The 20,886-nt window shown below is 43.2% G+C and overlaps 1 protein-coding gene and 1 pseudogene across 1 annotated transcript in view; both read right to left on the bottom strand.

Moving 5' to 3' along the window:
* LOC119318204 (mucin-5AC-like) overlaps positions 1 to 6,318 on the bottom strand; it is a 7,097-nt gene extending 779 nt beyond the window's left edge. Inside the window, exons 1-6 of the mRNA XM_037592724.1 lie at positions 6,123 to 6,318; positions 5,831 to 6,029; positions 5,541 to 5,627; positions 2,477 to 2,848; positions 1,872 to 2,028; positions 5 to 1,679 (exon numbers count right to left, since the gene is read on the bottom strand). Coding sequence (XP_037448621.1) covers positions 5 to 1,679; positions 1,872 to 2,028; positions 2,477 to 2,848; positions 5,541 to 5,627; positions 5,831 to 6,029; positions 6,123 to 6,205 — 2,573 coding nt within the window. The 5' untranslated portion in view covers positions 6,206 to 6,318. The remainder of the gene's footprint in view (positions 1 to 4; positions 1,680 to 1,871; positions 2,029 to 2,476; positions 2,849 to 5,540; positions 5,628 to 5,830; positions 6,030 to 6,122) is intronic.
* Positions 6,319 to 12,448: 6,130 nt separating this feature from the next.
* LOC119316048 lies at positions 12,449 to 16,738 on the bottom strand (annotated as a pseudogene).
* Positions 16,739 to 20,886: the final 4,148 nt, after the last annotated feature.

Here is a 20,886-nt window from a genome sequence, read left to right as displayed (position 1 = left end):
CCTGACTGGTGGTGCTCCAGTGCCGGGAGCCGTGTTCCTGACTGGTGGTGTTCCAGTGCCGGTAGCCGTGTTCCTGACTGATGGTGTTCCAGTACCGGGAGCCATGTTCCTGATTGGTGGTGTTCCAGTGCCAGGAGCCGTGTTCCTGACTGGTGGTGTTCCAGTGCCAGGAGCTGTGTTCCTGGCTGGTGTTCCACTGGCAGGAGCCGCATTTTTAGCCGGTGTTCCGGTGGCAGGAGCCGCACTTTTAGCTGGTGTTCCGGTGGCGGGAGCCGCATTCCTGGCTGGTGCTCCAACGCCGGCAGCCACATTCCTGGCTGGTGTTCCGGTGCCGGCAGCCGCATTCCTGGCCATTGCGCTACTATTTGAGTTCATAGCATGCTGCTTCTGAGCCATAATTTCTTGGCACCTATTTTGTTTGCCTGTGGTGCCTGGACCAGCTGGCTTCCGATATATTGCTTTACTCAGCACACCAGCATTGCCTGTGCCAACAAGGCCACTAGAGGCGACAGTTGATGCAAGCGTCGCCCCATGTGAAGGTAGAGCTTTGGTCTTCTTCATGGTTACTGGTGCTCTAAACACAGGGATGCTTTTCCCAACTGTGGGTAGCTGCTTCTTCTTCTGGCTGGCAGTAGCTCCTTGAGCTCCAGGAGCAATTTTGACACCTTTGCTTTTATCAGAATAATCTGTAGTCAAGCATCCTTGGGCAACAAAGCGATCGAACTCCAGCATGTCAGCATCCTTGGGATCTATCATCTCCTCGGCTTTGGGATCTACCATCTCTGGCTGCCTCACCGTCTCTGGCTGCTTCACCATCTCTGGCTGCCTCACCGTCTCTGTCTGCCTCACCATCTCTGGCTGACTCACCGTCTCTGTCTGCCTCACCATCTCTGGCTGCCTCACTGTCTCTGGCTGCCTCACCATCTCTGGCTGCTTCACTGTCTCTGGCTGCTTCACGTCTTCAGGAAACAAGTCCTCCATCGTGACTACACAAAATGTTGAGTCATCATCAATCTCCATATTGTCGCATGGGCCAGGCACTGGTGTGGTGCTCAATGTTCTATCAGGTTCCAACAAATGTGCACTAGCAGATTGTTCCGGGGGATTAACTCCTGCAACTTCTGGTACAACATTAACTTGCTCGGTTGACTGTGTTATCAAAACCGTAGGAGATTGTGTAGGGGCACTGCAGTTTGGAAGTTCTGGGTGTTGAGCACCGCCAGTCTGTGTTCCAGGCTCACCAGCCATGGTGGAGGCTTTAGAGCTTGTAGAAGTTTTTGAAGACCCTTTTCCTCGAGATCTTATGTGCACAGCTTGCGGGGATTGTGCAGCTTTCAATAAATTGGTGGCGATGCTTGCTGTGGCGATTCGTCCACCGGCAGCAATAGCTGCAGCTTGTATAGAGGAAGGAGCATTTGTAGGATTTGCTTGTGCAGTTTGCTTCTTAGAGCTATTCCGTGACTTGATTGAAGCATTTGACACTTTTGAGGGCGCAGCTTGAGAAGGAACTTGTTGCGCCCGAGGAGGTTGAACCTGCACTTGTGCTGACACAGGCCCAGGGGCTGCACTTGGCACTGGTACTGGCAACGAGAATGATGAAGAGGATGTTGCAGATTTTAACTCAGGTGCCGCAGCACCAAATACTGGAGCAGGATGTTGAGTGCTTTGTTGTGAAGCTCCTGCATGAAAAAGCTTCAATGAGCACCAAAAGGCTAGCACAAGGCACTCCAAAGATGCCAGAATGGATTTACATCTCAGATACGCAACGAAGCTATAGAACAATGTTTGACTTGTTGACACTTCGGTAAAGAAGCATTATTCTAAATGAGAGAGCTGTCTGTACTGACAATTTATAAGATTTTTATAAATACCTGATCTTAATGTAGACAATCCACCAGGCTTCCCCATAGGCATATCAAGAGCCATAAAGAATGCCTTTTGAGTAGCTTTCATATCATATCCCCCGGTGACTGGTTTAGCTTTAGCAGGCTTGGTTGTTGCTTGACGCCTGCTAATTACTGCCCATCTCTGAAAAGAACAGCACACATTACCTAATTACACTACAGAGAAATATGTACACGGAGAGACATGGATATCCCATAAAGCTAATCATTATACTATGCATCAGTTATATGCGAATGAGAACTAAACAAACAGACCAAGTAAGGTTGAGATGGAACTTTATCTAGGCACAGATCACAAGCAAAGCAACATAACTACTGCAGCAAGAGGCACATGTATTTGCCTACTTACCTTAGAATATTTGCAAAGCATGTTACCAAGTTATTACAAGTCGGGAAAACTTAAGGTAAACTGAATGGATGTAAACAATGATGAACTGCAGGACAATAATAGATGCTACTCCCTCCGTCCCAAAATATAAGAACGTTTCTAACACTAGCATAGTGTCAAAAACGTTCTTATATTCTGGGACAGAGGAAGTAGTATGCATTTTACAAGGTGACCATAGAGTTACCTGAGACAATTGACCATAAGTTCTTGTGCTATCGAAGTTATATTTACGCAGAATGTCCAGCCAATTTCCTTCACCACACTTATGTACACCAGCCCTTAACTCTGCATCCTCATCCTTAGTCCATGCTTTAGTCTTCTTTGTCTTTTTATTATGAGGTCCATTCCCATCAAAAGAATCAGGAGATAACCCTGTATGGGGTGCCTGCTTTGAGTTGGAAACTGGACCTGTACCATTTGTTAGACGATGGCTCTGAGCAAGCTGTTTGTCAGATGAAACGCGTGGTATCTTTTCATTTGGAGTGTTTAGCAGAGGAACATCTGAGTTAGCACGATGACTAGAACCTTGCTCGCGTGAAGGTCCATACATCAAGATCTGCAATTTATATGATAGGATCAAGTACATTGTGCATATCTAAGATAACAAGAAATGAAGTGCAAATATGCAACAGAGCAAATAGTACATGGCATGACTGCATTACACTCAACATAGTTAGTAATCAATACGAAATTGCTAATAAAACTAGAGGTTTGCCTTTTCCATAAATGATGACTATTTTACGTAAGTGAAATGGAAGCTGACATAAGAACTGTTTTTATAGACTAATATGCCAGTGATAGAAGGATGACATTTTGGGTGTAGAGTGTAGACATGGTCCCCAAATACAACTGTGAGTATACTTGATTTCAATTGCAATAAGAATTAAAAAACTTTCATAACTAAAAGCATTTTTTGAGAAAAAATCTATGATTATTATTTTTATCTGTCTAATTTAATATCCCAAAAGATATTCACTGCCAAAGATTACAAGGTTGACTGTACATATCATGTACTGCCACTCTTTCGTCATTAGAGGGGGCAAACATGATAGCTACCCTTTTCTAACTGGAGGGTGTGAACATTATGACACTTTAATTTTTGTCTTTCTGCATATAAAGGTAGAGATTGAAGTGCACATTCCGGTCCCTGCGGTACCTTAAGGGGGCATTTGGTTCTAAGAAAACCAGATTGAAAGGAATGTGTGAATTACTAGGAATATTACCATGGTAATGAGATAATTGGGAATATGACATTACCCTTAAAGTTTTCCAACGGATACAAAATCGAGTTGTTTTGGTCATTTGGTGCAATATAACCTGTTAATGAAACAATGTATTGTAGATTAATACTGATGTATTTCAAAGACTTGTTTTATTTCTTTATGTCCCTTTCTGACATAGACTTTCAGATTGTCGATTAGTAAGATCTAACTCTTTCTCACAGCAGAGTATTCAAATGGAACTGCTTTTTCGGCTAGTATTTTTTATAACAACACACTTCTTAGACCGAACTACTTATCATTGCAAGGCCGCTAGGTTTGACTTTAGAAAGTTTTATTCGGTTAGGAAGCTGTTCTTTCACTGCTGATGAGGCTGCTTTTAGCATAAATAAGGGCACGCTGTGAAAGAATCTGTATCTTACTAACTTATACAGAATAAAGCCCAAATTAGGGCACAAGGGTTATTATCAATCTTCAACGAAAACTGGAGCTAGTGTTAATAAGAAAGTACAATTTCAACAAAACAAGTAACTGTATGTTTAATTTAACAATGCAAATGCAAGAAGGAATTGGTTGCACACCATGTCAAGGTCGCATTGTGAAATAGCAGGACATGATGGATTGAATTGTCCCAAGACCATTAGTTGGATGAGTTTTAATTAGTACATAGGCATGGCATGGATATACAGTATGATTGAAGCCCTAAATGGGATGGACACAAAGCGCTTCACAAGATTAGTACAATTCGATCACTATGTTTGAATCGAACTAATATCTTAAGTCTAGCGTTTTTTAGGACGAGATAGCCACCTGTTCCAAAAGGAATCCATAGGTCCCAAACAACTGGAATCCTATCATAGTAATCTACTCCCTCCGTCCGGGTTTATTAGGCCTAAAGACAACTTCTCTTAGACCAAGACACATAGTAATTTGCTCACATTAATTCTTCCATTTCACTCCCAATGCACTCTCTCACATGCATGCAGCCAATGAAAAAGCACACATGAAGTGTATTAACTTTTCAGCCATGGCACCAACAACAATAGCTTTCAATACAACCAATGAAATGGTTGCATGCATGCACCTTTCCAACGTGGGGCCTTATAAAAGGGGACATGCTTGTGATGCTGAGAGGCCTAATAAACCCAGACGGAGGGAGTAGTCTCTAACAAACATTCCAAGTGGTTATGCCAAATGCAGGAATCTAACCAGATTGCCCCGCGATTTCTACTAATCTTCACAAGATTCCTGCAACCAAACACAGCCTAAAACTGAGTTACCGCGGGTCCTGAGCAGCTCAGCTCACCACATTAAGCTCCCTTTGCAGCAAAACTCCTGCCATGGCAGCATTCTGGCTGTTTGGTTGTGGTCAAAGCACCATGAGTGCCGGTCAGCAACGAGCTGGGTTGCTCCGGACCCGTGAAGACTCACCTAAAATATTATAAGGACCGGAATCTGCACTTTCATATATTTAGGACTAATTTAACAGCACCTCAATACTTTTAGGAGGGCAGATGCACTTTACTCAGTACTGAATATGTCACAGTTACACGCTTACTACATGAAGCTCCTAGTGCACAACAGCATTACTAGGAAGTAAATCCAAGTAGGTCACACCTTGCAACTCCTTTGTATAAGAAGATAACAAAGGATCTATATGGACAAGCCAATAATTATGTAGCATACATAGCACGACATTGGATACTGATTTGTGGTACAACAGGACACAATGACCTTAAGCAGATGCCAAACAAAACTTTGTGCACATCTCGCACTCGATTCCGGATGTGCTTGATCAAAGAATCAAATAAAAGAAAAAATATGTAATTACTAAATACACTGATGGTGTTTAAGTTCATATGTCCGGGATTATGGGTTCCTAATGAGCACAGATAAACAAGGCAAAGGGGTGAAACAGAAAATTAGGCTTTTGGCATCCTCAATCGAGAAGGAGCATCTGATAGGCAAATGAAACGTATCGGCTACAGTACAGATAGAAATGCTTCTGACGAAAACAAAATGCGGTACCTTGGCGAACCGTGAGGCCTCAGCTGCGGCTTCGTTGCTCGGCTTAGGAGATGGTTCAATCTCACACTCCAAGTCGCTCTCATCACCCTGCCATGATCAATCAGGGCAACATAAGCACCACAAATACCGTTAGGAAAAGATAAGGCAACAGTAGAACAAACTGAATTTCTTCTATACACCAACCTCTTAATAAGATCTAACAGCTCCTGACACGACACTACTGGCTAGAAGACACAAATTGAAGCTAGCCGAAATTAAACTGACAGGATAATCCATCCAAGAGTACAAACCAGCGGCTGGGGGCTGCCGTCCTCGACGTTCTCGACGAAGTCGTGCCCGTAGGCGATGTAGCGCCAGAGCATCTGGTACTCGCGGGCGGAGGTGATCCCCGTGGCCGTCTTGGCCACCAGCGCCCGCCAGTCGATGCTCCTCCGCTGCGCGTGCTGCGTCACCTCCTGCAGCGCCGTCAGGATCGTCGCCGGCGAGTACCTGCGGGGAGATTCAGCGGCGCGTCAAAACCCTAGCTAGGGCGGGCCGGGGGGAAGCGGCGAGCCGGCGCGAAGGGCGAGGAGAGGGACCGACTTGTGGAGGATGAGGTACAGGTCGTCCTCGGGTAACTGTCGCTTCCCCGCCGCCGCCAGCGCCGCCGCCGCCGCCGACGCCATCTCGAAGCTTGTTGACTCGTCGGCGCCTCAGCGGTTGGCCGGGGAAAGACTGCAACAGGATCAGCTCGGCCGTGGTCCGTGGGCCGTTAGATCGGATGGATCGCCCAAGGCTGGCCACGCCGGAGCTCGGGGAGGCTCTGTAAAATTCGCAAAAACCACCCCGATTACTAATAGCTCTATGAGAAAGGCCCCGCCAGCTCTCGTGGCTGACCAAAATCATCCGTCGGAGATCCAACCCCCATTCGTCTTTTTTTTCTATTTTTCACCCTATATAAAAGTCTGCTTCTATTGTAGTCTTGCACTCTTGCTATTCATCTTTTGTTGCTGTAATTTTCTCTTTATTATTAATATTCTACCATTGTTAAAAAGTTGGTAAGCTTTGCCTCACCTTCCTAGCTTGAAGGTGCCAGCCCAAAAATGGATGTTGACCAAGAGTTGGGTGTTCATTTGGATAGCCACCGATAATTTGGCTCCCAAACTGAATCGAAAAACCCTCCTAGCTGCTTGCGATTGTAATGGCATCCCTAATAAAATTAACCTCATAAACAAACACATAGCTCAAATGAAACTGTGAGTTTGGATTAGTCCATAAATAATTGTATTTTTTGTGGTTGTACATAAATCATGAAAACATGGTATAACAATAGCTATAGTCAAGAACACAATCACAGGTCTTCTTGATCAAGGAGGAACCAAAACTATGCAATTCTATAACAAATACAAAAGTTTCATAAGAATCTAACAAAAGAAACCAACATGTAAAAATATAATTAATCATGACACTTGCAGAACTAGAAAGTTCCAAAAAAGAGGATAAGTACTAGGCATGTGTGGCTCTGCCATCATTGACTTCTAGCACCATATTGTCTCCGGTAACGAAATTTTGGATCCGCGGGCATCATTTCTTGAAGAAACTCTTCATTCTTAGGGCCTATTGGAGAAACAATCATTTGACTTTATCGTAAGCCTTTTCAATGTCAATCTTGAATACTACTCCACTCATGTTCTTTTGGTACATCTCGTGCACGGTATCATGTGGGATTACTATCCCATCGAGTATATCCCTTCCTTGCACAAACGTCATTTGAGATGGCCAAACAACATGATTAGAAACCGCATTGAGCCTATTAGTAGTAACTTTGGTGAAGATTTTGAAGCTGGAGTTAAGGAGACGAATATGTCTATATTTTTGTATTCGGTCAGCGTCCTCCTTAATCTTCGTGAACAAAACAATCTCTCCAAAATTAAGCGTGAAGAAACCGAATGACTCCATGAGATTGGTCTTAATAACATCACAGAAGTTTTGATAGAACTCTATATGAAAGTCATCAGGGTCTGGAGCTTTTTAGTGTTCCTTTTGGAACACTGTAGCTCTAATCTCCTCTTCAGAAAAAGGGGCCGTGAGGATATCATTCTCTTTTTGTCGTGATTTGTGGAATATCATCCGTTCGTGCCTCATCTAGGGTGCGTTTTCTTTTGTCTGGAGCTCTCAACAGAGATTTGTAGTATCTTGTAATATATCGATTAAGATCCTCCTAGCCTTTGATCCTTCCCTCATCTTGATGGACACTAAAATGCATTGTTTCCTGTGCTGCCTGTAGAAGTGCATGCTCTAGCCAATGCAACCAAAAGACCAATCTGATGGAAGAGACTAGGCAACATATTATACGTCAACACTCCCCCTCACGTGTGGCTCTCTCAGGCCTAAATGTGGACCGAAAGTGGGCTACAATTTAATTGCGTCAGCCGGGTCTTGAACTCAAGACATCTTGGCTCTGATACCATGTAGAAGTGTATGCTCTAGCCAATTTAACCAAAAAACCGATCTGGTGAAAGAGACTAGGCAGCACATTATACGTCAACACTGCCCATTGGCGATCATTTGGAAGTATCGTGTATTGTTATCTCCCTCCAAAAATGAAATCGACATTGAATCTTTGGTACCATTCGATCTCCTCTTGCAATAGATGTGCGATTTTTTCATCAGATTAAAATTTTCATATCAAACTTTTTCTCGAGACAAAGTGTGAGTCGCAGCAATCTTATCAAGGTCGTCGATAATGGTGGCAAGATGTTGCTTCTCTTTTTTGTACATGTCATTGGTGTGTTTCGCCCATCCAAACAGGAATTTCCTTGTAGCCCTTATTTTAAAATCTAATCTCTAAATCGATAAACTACCAACGAAGGGTCTCTCTCATACATTCTTAGTTATGTCTGCAAAGCCCTCCCGTTGTAACGAAAGGATTGGCGAGCGGAGGTCGGCTAGTAGATTTAGAATCAAGAATGATGTGTGCATGCTCTAAAAGTTCTCGATGCGCTCTAGTGCACACACGGTTACCATAGGAAATTGCAATTCCCATTTGGTATCCATGAGTACCTTATCAAGATTCTCATATGTCGGAAGGAAAAGATTGTGTACTACCGGCTTGACATACTGTCTTCCCTTAAATTCAAACTGTTGATTACAACGTTCAATGAAAAAAGCTAGTAAGTGTCAAAGGGGCCGTCATTTTTCTCTTGTTGGTACCTCACGATTTTAAAGCCTCCCCCAAATAAGCATGGGGTGAGGGTTATCCTTTGCTAGGTTAACCAATTCCCATATAAAGTCAGATTTATTCTTGTCTTGGGAAGGCCCATAGACTGCCAACAGGCTTTGTGTGAAATTGTAGGCTCTATTTCGGAGGTCAGATTTGATTCGAAATTCACCAATAAAAAAGCTAGCAAGTCCATGGCCGTGGTCTGTATTCCAAGTAAGGTTCTTCCCGTCCTTCCACGCGGCGATAGACAATGCCATATGTAGTAGAAACCACCCGACGAATGCTCGAGGACATACTCAAGGATGTCTCGTATGCCAGCCGTGGAAAGCATCATAAAATCCAACCTAAGTTCACACACACAACCACTGACATGTTTATGTCAGCCAAGTCTAAAAGATCTAATGATATGTCAAAACATGCCTTTTGTGTCGAAACCCATGTGGGGTTTGTGACCTTAGTGAAAGAACATGCGGTGCCCCCATGTTTGGTTTTGGTAATTGATGGCAATCACTATGGACTAATAGTTGCCTTGAGTTATATTTGAAGGATTTGTCCATAGGCATTTCTTGAAGTCCATGTGTTGGTTTCAAGGAGTTTATGAGTCGATCAAGGTGCTATTAAGGAATTATTCTAAGATTGGTCATGTGAGTGTTGAGCTTATTGTAAGCATGTCTTGAAGAAGAAGATTGTGTGATCATTCATGTTTACCTTCAAGACATCATCCAAATGAAGAGAGTTGGAAAGATTCAAGGTTGATCGAGACTAAGTCAAGAGTGAATCAAGTTGATCAACTCACAAAGCGTAGAAGATGTACCGAGAGGGATCAAGTGATCCCATGGAATGGTAAGTATTGTCCATTGCGCTTTTGTGTACTAACCCATGGTCTATTGAGAGTTCTATGTGGGGTTAGGTACGTGTTCATGGGCTTGCGTCAAGTGGAAGATATCACTCAACCCATGGAGAGGATGACATCAAGTGGTGATCATCATCAAGATTGTCGTGTGCAAGTTCAAGTGAAGCATCACGAAGAGATCAAGTGCTTGAAGCTTGCCATTCATTGTGGTGTTAATGGACTTTGTGAAGATGTGCCGAAGAGTGGCTCACCCATAATGGAGTATAGGGAAGCAATCATTTAGTCTTCATCGAGCCAACGCAATCAAGAAAGGTGGTCCAACTTGAGGGAGTCAAGATCGTCTTCATCTAGCTCAAGTGGACCATGTGCAAGTCAAAGGTTTGCCCTTGATAGGTTTTCTATTTTACTGGTCTCACGGTGATAGTTGGGAGACCGGGTTTTAGGTTCGATTGTCGTACTATCAAGGGGGGCTCTCGATGAGTAGCTTGATTGTATCATTCATAGAGAGCTCAAACCATTGCATCCTTGCATCATCTTTATTAGTTCTTGTTTGGTTCTTCTCTTTGTGAGTTTTGGAGCTTATGGTCATCTTGGTGACATGCTCGAGTTCTTCGAAAACGGAGTTCACTCGCATCTTCTATGATGTTTTTGATATTGGAGGTTATGCCAGTTCTTCTCGCTTGGAGGTTTCACTCCTCTATTTGTTGGCATACCTCCCCTACCTCTTCTTACTATAACTAGCCGTTGTTTTGATGCTACTCGTCTTCCTCTATCCAACAAGCTTGAGTTTGCTCAATTCGGAGCTCTCATGAAGAAGTTATGGCAGTTTTGGGTTTTCTCCCTGCGGTAGTACCGTGGTCGGTAGCGGTAGTACCGCTCCAGTACCGCTCTACTACTATCGCCTCGATTTTGGGTCCTGCACTTTTCGTGTCGGGTTTAGCAGCAGTTGCACGGCAGTAAGGCACGGTAGTACCGCCTATAAGCGGTAGTACCGCTCCGGTCGAGCGGTAGCACCGCTACTGCATTACTGCTGCCGTACTCTGCTCTGCCCTGCCTCATTTGGTCATGTGTTCTGCTCCTCCAGTGGTAGTACCGCTAGGGTGAGCGGTAGTACCACTTACTACTGCCCCAAGGTTCATGTTTTGTTGCTCCATTTCCCTGCTTCTTCCGCCCGAGCGGTAGTACCGCTCGTGTGCGGGCTGAGCACATAACGGTTGGATTTTTCTCCTCCTATAAAAGAGGGTCTTCTTCCTCAATGAACCTTATCTCTTTAGCTCGTGTTCTTCCCCCATTGTTGATCTTCTTCGAGCTTGCTAACTCTCAATCCCTCCATGGATTCTTGCTAGTTTTTGAGGAAAAAGAGAGAGGAGATCTAGATCCACATTTTCACCAATCACTTTCTCCTCTATGTGAAGGGAACCACTTGGATCTAGATCTTGGAGTTCTTCGTGTTTTCTTCTTCGTTCTTCCTCTCATTTTCCTCCCTAGCATTTGTTGCTTTGGTGGGATTTCGGAGAGAAGGACTTGGGCACTCCGTGTGCCCTTGCCACTGCATTTGGTGCATCGGTTTGAGTTCTTCACGGTGATACGTGGAAATTACAAGTTGAGAAGCTTATTACTCTTGGGTGCTTAGTACCCTTGAACTTGTTCCTCTTGGGTGCTTGGGCGCCCTAGACGGTTGAGGTCACCGCGGAGCCATATTGCATTGTGGTGAAGCTTCATGGTGTCGTTGGAGGCCTCCAATTAAGTTGTGGAGGTAGCCCCAACCTTGGTGGTGTTCGGAGCTCAATCATTGTGGTGTAAAGCTCCGGGCAAGCGTTGGGGTCTCCAATTAGTCTGTGGAGATTGCCCCGAGCAATTTGTACGGGTTCGGTGACCGCCCCCAAGGATTTCCATTTGTACGGGTTTGGTGACCGCCCTCAAGGGTCCCTTAGTGGAATCACGGTTTCTTGCATTTGTGCGAGGGCGTGAGGAGATTACAATGGCCTTAGTGGCTTCTTGGGGAGCATTGTGCCTTCACACCGCTCCAAACGGAGATTAGCATCCGCAAGGGTGTGAACTTCGGGATACATCGTCGTCTCCGCGTGCCTCGGTTATCTCTTACCCGAGCCCTTTACTTATACACTTTACTTTGTGAGAGCAATATTGTTTCTTGTTATATATCTTGCTATCACATAGTTGTTTATCTTGCTATCACATAATTGTTTATCTTGCTTAGTATAAGTTGTTGGTGCACATAGGTGAGCCTAGCCATTTTAGGTTTTGTGCTTGACAAATTAACCGCTAGGTTTATTCCGCATTTGTTCGAGTCTAAATCGTAATTATTTTAAAACGCCTATTCACCCCCCTCTAGGCGACATCCACGATCTTTCACTTAGCCTTCTTGTGTAGTTTTTGTTTATTTTTTTTTAAGAATGGAACTTAGATTTACATGAAGACATTGTGAAGTTACAAATACATGGACCATGTCTTGCTTCATCGAAACAACCTCCGTGACCTCACCAACTAAATGGGAGAGAAGTGTACCATCATATGGAGTATCCGCCTCCTCCTCAATATCGGGGTTACGTGGGGTGCTCAGACATATAGGATAAATCTTTAAACGGTTTATCTCCATATGTTTGAACACCCTGATCGGCAAACCCACAACAACATCATTCTTTCCATAGTGACTCCAACATTGTTTAAGGTAAAAGAAATACGAGAATCCAAAAAGGAAAGAAAATATTTAGTTGTGGAAGTACATGTCTGGGTGTCCACATAGATGCATCATGTAGATAGAACATAATTTTATTATCAAGGGAGCTGGTAAATACATAAATTACAAGCAAACATGAAACAATCACATATGCCTCAAATCCTTGTTAACAATAGAGTAATGACGGAGTACTTGGTCTTCTCCGAGTCTAGGTGCACCTTGACATTGTATGCAAATTTCTTGAAGAGCTCATCGAGGACAGATTCGCCGAAATGGCTTGCAAACAGGGGCTCCATCACTGCCCTCAAGGTCTTGGATACATTTATGCCACTTTGGACACTGTCGTGCACATCATTGCCTTCCGAATTGTCATAAGGATCCCAGTTGATCTCAAACAGCTTGATATGATTCATGCGAAACTGCTGGCTTTTCTCAACGATTGCTTTGACTTCTTTCATCGATGGGCCGTACAAAGGTAGATTAAAGGAGTCTAGCTTTTCTTTCTCCACGAGGCCCTGTCATTACCAGTATGCTTTAGCGACAAATTTGAGTCCTGAGTTAATTACCAGAAAATGCTATTTTTTATAAGGGCGTTTTATTACTTAAAAAGTTTAAGTATTACACCCGACAAATATGCTATATCCTTGTGTACCTCGTCAACAAGAGATTGCACGGACCATGAAAGCAGCCCATGTAGACGACAGAGACCTCCTCTGTAGGCATCGCCATGTTTTCTCCCCAGAAATGTGAGCATCATCTGTCGGCCTCCAACTAGTTCTTCGTGTCGCAGCCGGAGGAACAACAACATGTCCTTCTCAAACTGCTCTTGATACATTTTCACCACGGAGGGTGGGGTAGTCATCGCAATGTTGATGTTTCCTTCGTTCAGGTACGGACTTTTCTTGCCCTCTAACCCATTGGGAAGCTGCATGTAACGTGTATACCATTTTGGAGAAAAGTATGTTTTTGGTCCCTCAAGTTCCCACAAAGTATAGACTTGGTCCCTAAAGATTTTTTGGTATGTATTTGGTCCCTCAAGTATCAAAACCGGATAAGTTTGGTCCTAAATCAGATTTTGAGCACGTTGACCGGGTTTGACCACCACAAAACCGCCCGATAAACAGTAAATATGAAAATTGACATTATTTTGAGCTGTCAACTTGGCTCCACCACCCCGACAAACAGCTATATATGAAAAGCCCCCACCAGTTCTCTCATGGCTGACCAAAGCCATCCGTCGGAGATCCAACACCCATGTTGTTTTTCTATTTTTCACCCTATAAAAGTGCGCTTCTATTGTAGACTTATTTTTTTCTTTATTATTAAGATTTTACCCCTTTCTGCGGGTGAAGATTTTATACCATTAGAGGGAGTTGGTATTTTACCACACCTTCCTGCTCATCATACTTATGGTTTTGTTTGCTTTAGAGTCTAGAGGTGCCAGCCAAAAAATTGGCATTGACCGAGCGTTGGTTGTCTGTTTGGATAGACACCAGTAATTTGGCTCCCAATGCTTATTTGGGTTTCCTCTTTCAATACTGGCATGGCAAGGTGTGTTGGCCTAGTCTGGCTATATTTTGACGCGTCGATCATTGGCGGGGCAGACACAAGCAGAATATAAACAATGCCAAAGTGCGACTTATATGCATGTTCATTTTTCTTATAGGCAAGCAATGAAGATTACAAAGGCCAAACTTCTAAAGATTGATCGATCCGCAAGTATGATGAGTAGGAAGGGCAAGCAAAATATCAACTTGAGAGTCTAAACAAGAAGTGAAGATTACAAGGCTAATCTTCACTCAAGTTCTGTTTATGGCAACATTTTGCCATTCTGTAATGTTCAGTTATCTTACAGTTTAAATTAGTTCCCTTTTGCCGCCTACAGATTACAGCTACTTTCAATTCAGAGACCAAAGTCTAAAAGACCTTACTTTCAATTGAGTATGGAAGATCATTTGTGACTGAATAAGCTGAATTTTTTAGTCTGTTTGGCCAACACACCTCCATGATATTAAAGCCTCCACCAAATAAGTAAGGGGTGAGGGTTATCCTTTGCTAGGCTAACCAATTCTCATAGAAAGTCAGATTTATTCTTGTCTTGAGCAGGTCCGTAGACTGTCAACACGCTTTGTGTGGAATTGTAAGCTCTATTTCGGGGGTCAGATTTGATCTGAATTTAACCAATCGAAAAGGTTAACAAGTCCATGGTCGTGGTCTGTATTCCAAGCAAGATTCTTCCAGTCCTTCCACGGTGCAGTAGACAATGCCATGTGTAATAGAAACCACTCGACGGATGCTCGAGGACATACTCAAGGAAGTCTTGTATGCCAGCCATGGAAATCGTCACAAAATCCAACCTATGTTCATGCACACAATCACCAACATGTTTATGTCAGCCAAGTCTAAAAGATCGATGCTATTTCAAAACATGTTTTTTGTGTCGAAACCCGTGTGGGGTTTGTGACCTTAGCCTTCTTGTGCAGTTTTCTTTTTCTTTTTTCGAAGAATGGAACTTAGATTTACACGAAGACGCTAGCAAGTTACAAATACATGGACCCATATCTTGCTTCATCCAATCCAACCTCCATGATCTCACCAACTAAATGGGAGAGAAGCGTACCATCTTATGCAACATCTGCCTCCTTTTCCTCCTCGATATCGGGGTTAGGTAGGGTGCTCGGACATATAGGATAAACCTTTAAACGGTTTATCTCCATATGTTTGAACACCCCGACTGGCAAACCCACATCAACATCATTCTTTCCATAGTGACTCCAACGTTCTTTAAGGTAAAAGAAATACGAGAATCCAAAAAAAAGATTTTGTTGTGGAAGTACCTGAGTTGGGTGTCCAAGTAGATGCATCATGTAGATAAAACATAATTTTATTATCAGGGGAGCTGGTAAATACATAAATTGCAAGCACACATGAAACGATCACATAGGCCTCATATTCTTGTTAACGACAGAGTAATGACGGAGTACTTGGTCTTCTCCTTCTTTAGGTGCACCTCGACGTTGTATGCAAATTTCTTGAAGAGCTCGTCGAGGACGGATTCGCCAAAATGGCTTGCAAACAGGGGCTCCATCACTGCCCTCAAGGTCTTGGAGACATTTATGCCACTTTGGACACTGTCACGCACATCATTGCCTTCCGAATCGTCGTAAGGATCCCAGTTGGTCTCGAACAGCTTGATATGATTCATGCGAAACTGCTGGCTTTGATCGACGATTGCTTTGACTTCTTCCATCGATGGGCCGTACAAAGGTAGATTAAAGGAGTCGAGCTTTTCCTTCTCCACGAGGCCCTATAATTACCGGTATGCTTTAGTAACAGTTTAGAGTTTTGAAATATAAATGCCACAAATATACTATATCCTCGCGTACCTCGTCAACAAGTGATTGCACAGACCGTGAAAGTAGCCCGAGTAGACGGCAGAGACCTCCGTTGTAGGCATCACCATGTTTCCTCCCTAGAAATGTGAGCATCATCTGTCCGCCTGCAACTAGTTCTTCATGCCGCAGACGGAGGAGCAACAACATGTCCTTCTCAAACTCCTCTTGGTACATTTTTACCACCGATGGTGGGGTAGTCATCGCAATGTAGATGTTTCCTTTGTTGAGATATGGTCTTTTCTTGCCCTCTAATCCATGGGGAAGCTGTGTATAGCATGTAGCATTTTTTTATAGAGATTCTTATGTAAATTGACATTATTTTGAGCCAGTCAACTTGGCTCCATCAATTGACCAACTTTTGCGTATTATTGAGTGGAGCAATGTAGATGACTAAAGGTAAAAAAAATGCAAGCAGTCCTTTTTCTAGCAGCAAAATATGTGAATAAGCCGTGTGTTTGTTAGTGGTGGTACCCGAGAGCGCCAATGCAGGCAATACGACGAGTGAAAGAGGTGAACACTGCTGCGAGGCAGAAGCCTCCTGTAGTAGGAGCTCGGCAACCCGGCGATGAAGAAAGCAGGTATCTCCTCTCCCTTGCGACGACACATACCACCAATCGAGTTCTTGAATCGTTGAACCGATCGAAAGACGCGGTTGAAGTCATTTCCTGGTAAATCATTGAGAAAGAACTGGAGCTCAGCGGTACGGCCACCGAGCTTCTCAAGATGGTCGGCGACCGCTTTGATCACATTGGAGAGAAGAAGAGCGTGTTCTCGCCTGAAGAGCAGCCCAGGTCAACAATGGTCATTGTTGGATGGGGGAGAGCCGCGTACACTTGTGTCACGGCCTCCTGGAGAGCCGGCTTAGTCTCAACCAAGGCATTTTCCTAAGATAAACGGGAAGGGAAATCTTTATGAGCAATTGCAGCTGAATCCAGCAATCAAATTAGGACTGTGAGAAGATATACAGTATGAGACCTGAAGCCTTGAGTTCTTGGCGTAGCTGTTGTCGTCTTCTCCTTCGGCCATATGGAAGTCATGCTCCATCCTCATGACTGCCACTAAGCAGTAAGCCTGATCGCTGCTTTGCTCCCGATCAGAGGAGGACAGTTGAATATATAGAGGAGGAGCAGGAGTGGTTGCAATTCGAGCATTAATATTGTTTGCATGCATGCGTGCGTGTACGGTCACGAACCTGGCCGCGCGGTCGGTTTTCGGACCAGAGGCTTATTCCATATACGGTAAGTGCTCGTCCACCCATGTAGTACTAAATAATTCCGTTTTGGGTAGGCTGCCTCTCCCCTTTTCCCTTGGGTAGGCAACTTGAGCGTTGTTTGCATAATAGCCGCGGACAGAACGGATGAAAGCGATGCTAGATCACCGCGTTGCGCTCATGGCGCATGCGATGACCGGGTTGCGCCCTATGGCGCATGTGAGAGCATCTACATCTAGATGTTTTAAATTCTCCTCAAACGTCTGCGAAAACGCCTGGTTAATGCCCGGACAAGAGCGTGGAATCGGAACTCTCATACCATTTCTATACGTTCGGGCTATCCGTGAACTTTCAGTATTGAGCATAAATATGTAGAAAGGATATGAGGGCTCGCCGACGTGGCCGGTCAGTCCGTCACGGAGGACGCGGCCCACCCGGACCACCTTTTTCTCTTTGTTTATTCTTTATTTTCTTTCTTTCTCTTCTCTTCGATCACCAATCACATGCAAATGATCGGACATATGAGATAGAAAATAAGAAGTGTAGATGTGTGAACAAACAAATAGAGGCTCAAAACAGACACGTCCGGTCACTGATTGGGTACGTTTGCGAGCATTTATGAGTTAGATTTGTTTTTTTTAGATTATGAGTCAGATTTGCTTTTTTTTTTTAGATTATGAGTCAGATTTGCTAAGTCCGACAATAGATGCTCTGACCTGAAATCACTAATTAAGGAGTACTCGTTGCAAAGAGCACTCCACTTTCCCAGGTCGCGACAAGTGGTGCACATGCAGCGCGCCACTTGTCGCAACCTGGGAGTTTTCCCTTTTTTCGTAGATCCGTTTATTCAAAATGTTTTATCTCTTAAACCGTGCGTTCAAATCTCGAACCGTTTTCATCGTTGGATTCCTCGCGTCGAGATCTTTAAAACTAGATCCCATGTTGATAGGTTTTGACGAACTTTTTTTTCACGAAAAAACCGGATGAAAAAAACCGAGCGAAAAAATCGGACCGGAAGCATGGTTTTTTTCCCTTTACGAAAGAGGCACGTTCGTGCCTCTCGCGAAATCACAACCGTGCCTCTCGTGGAAGGAAAAAAAACAGAAAACGCGTTTTTTCATTTTTGAGAGGCACGGCCGTGACTCTCGCGAAAGCACAACCGTGCCTCTCGCGAAAGCAAAACCACGACTCTTGCGAAAGAAAAAAAAACAGAAAACGCGTATTTTTTCCCTTTCCGAGAGGCACAGCCGTGACTTTCGCGAAAGCACAACCGTGCCTCTCGCGAAAGCAAAACTGTGGCTCTCCCGAAAGAAAAATAAACAAAAAACGCGTTTTGTTTTTCCCTTTCCGAGAGGCACGACCGTGACTCTTGCGAAAGTACAACCGTGCCTTTCGCGGAAGCAAAACCGTGACTCTCGCGAAAGAAAGAAAAAATAGAAAACGTATTTTTTTTCGTTTTTGAAAGGCACAGCCGTGACTTTTGCTAAAACACAACTGTGCCTCTCGCGGAAGAAAAACCATAAACTTTCGTGAAAGAAAAAAAAAGAAAACGCATTTTTTCGCGCACAATATTTTTTTTGATCGAAAAGCTAAGAAAGACCGAGGAAAAACTAAAACGTCGAAAACCCCGAAAAAAAACCGTTTAAAAAGCCGAAAACACGTGCGGAAAAATAAAAAAACAAAATCCGAATGGAGCGTCCAAAGCGCGACACGTGGCAAATGGCTGAGAGCACGCCAAGTGGCGCTGATCGTTGCGAGGCTCCCGAAGGAGCGCTCGTTAACTAGTTGCTCCCTGCTCTGACCAGGCCATCTCTTTAACTAGAACGCAACATCATGTCCTAAATCTGTCTTGCTGACAGTGGAATTGGTTTTTTCTAGGCTGACAGTGGAATTGGTTATACACATTCAATGCTAATCCGGTTCAGTGGCCCTTCTCATTTCTCAGCTCAATATCATTTAGGATTTCATGGTGTGGCCTTGCAACAGGAGCACCTTTAGTGGCGAATTGCCGCCAAAATGCGCATTGGCCGATGACTCACAAAGCTCCCACTCGCTCGCTCCTTTGCTGCTGGCTCATCTGGAAAAAACGGCTATCTGTTTTTTGTTAGTTTTGAAAAGGTTGTGAAAAAACACAGATTTTAAAAATGTTCATGGATTTTGAAATTTGTTCATGAATTGTAAAACATATTCACAATTTCAAAAATCTTCCCGCGTTTTGGAAATGTTCTTGAAATAAAACATATTGGATTTTTTTCTAAAACATGGCTTTGAAAATGGTCACAATTTTAAAAATTGTATGCAAATTTTAAAAATGTTCATGAATTTAAAAAAAATCGCAAATTTGAAATACGTTTACTAATTTGAAATATGTTCACAAACTTTATAAAATGTTCATTCATTTAAAACATATAAAAGGAGAAAGAAAATATTGAAGATGGAAATATAAAAAATGAAAGAAGGAAAAAGTAAACTGAAAATGAAAAAAATAATAAAACAGAAAATAAACCTAATAACCTTTTTTTGTGAATCAATAACCTAGGAGAGAAAACACATCTATATCTATATCTATACCAACATAAAAAGACACAAAGGAGCAGATCCAATTAATCTCCGCCATCAAATCATATCAATCCAACGACCTAGATTGCTTCAATATCGAGCGCTCAACACGTTTAGCATGCAGTTAATTTCATGCCAAATATAGTGATAATCACATAATAACACGCAAATAATATCCTATTTAATATCCGCATGCATTTAATATACTTCCCAATTAACGTGTATTGATCTAAACTATTCACACAAAAAACGTGCATTGCACGTACACATTGGCTAGTAAATGAAAAGAAGAAGAAAATGGTCGGAACCTTCTCAAAACCAGGTGGAACCTTCCCCAAACCGGGAAACAACACCACAAGGGCCGAGAGGTGTGCATACATGGGCCGGCCCATTACCTAAAGAACACTGCAATGAGTGTGTGTGTTGTATGATTTACTAAGTATCCCTGCAATGAGTGTGTGTTTTGTATGATTTATTGCAATGTGTGTTTTGCCTAAAAAAACTAAGTATCCCAAACATTGTGAAGTTAGAGTAATAAAGCGTTGAGATTCCTAAAAAAACTAAGTAGTAAGTTTCACTAAAAAAAGATAAGTTTCGCTAAAAAAAACTAAGTAGTTAGTATGTCCCACCCCTAAAAAACTAAGTATGTCCCAAAATGAGCGGGAAATAGGATTTTTCATGTTGTGCTAACATTGATAATATTCTTAACTCTCCTTTTGCGGTTCACTAAAAAAACTGTTTTTTGAAGTCATGCATTAGTAGAAAAAGGGTCAAATGTGAAGCACATTAGTGCCGGTTTGAATTCGAGCCGGCACTAATGTGACCATTAGTGCCGGTTCCAACGACTAGGCGGGCGGGCATCATTAGTACCCGTTCGTGGGTAACCTTTAGTACCGGTTCATGCCACGAACCGGTACTAATGAGGCTGTATCAGGCTATGGTCAGTCTGGGGCCCCCACGAAGACCTTTAGTACCGGTTCATGCCATGAACCGGTACTAGAGTTTCTTTGTAAGCTGATTTTTAGTCCCACCTCGCCAAGAGAGAGGCAGTATGAGCGGTTTATAAGCCGTGAGTGCACAGACAATGACAAAGAGTTGCAATGCTCACCTACATGTTGATTAGCTTCAAGCCTTGCGGAATAGCATAGATTGCACTGAGCTATGTGCAGTGCAGTGTACACTATACCGAATGGCTTGAAGCAAATTAACCAGCATTGCACCTCTTTTTTATTTTTAATAACTTATTTGAACTCCGGACTTCTTTTGTGTTCAGTATGCAGCATTCAAAGTAACGTCATCAATTTCCAACATTTTCTGACATCATTTGTTGTTTTTCGGTCATTTACCTAATTGTTCAGTATGCGGCATTCAATTTCCAGAAGAAAAGAAATAATGCAGAAAATAAAAAAACTATACAAAAAATTACTCA

Source organism: Triticum dicoccoides, chromosome 6A, assembly GCF_002162155.2.
Source record: "Triticum dicoccoides isolate Atlit2015 ecotype Zavitan chromosome 6A, WEW_v2.0, whole genome shotgun sequence".
Lineage (NCBI taxonomy): Eukaryota > Viridiplantae > Streptophyta > Magnoliopsida > Poales > Poaceae > Triticum > Triticum dicoccoides.
This window is presented reverse-complemented; position numbering and strand designations above follow the sequence as displayed.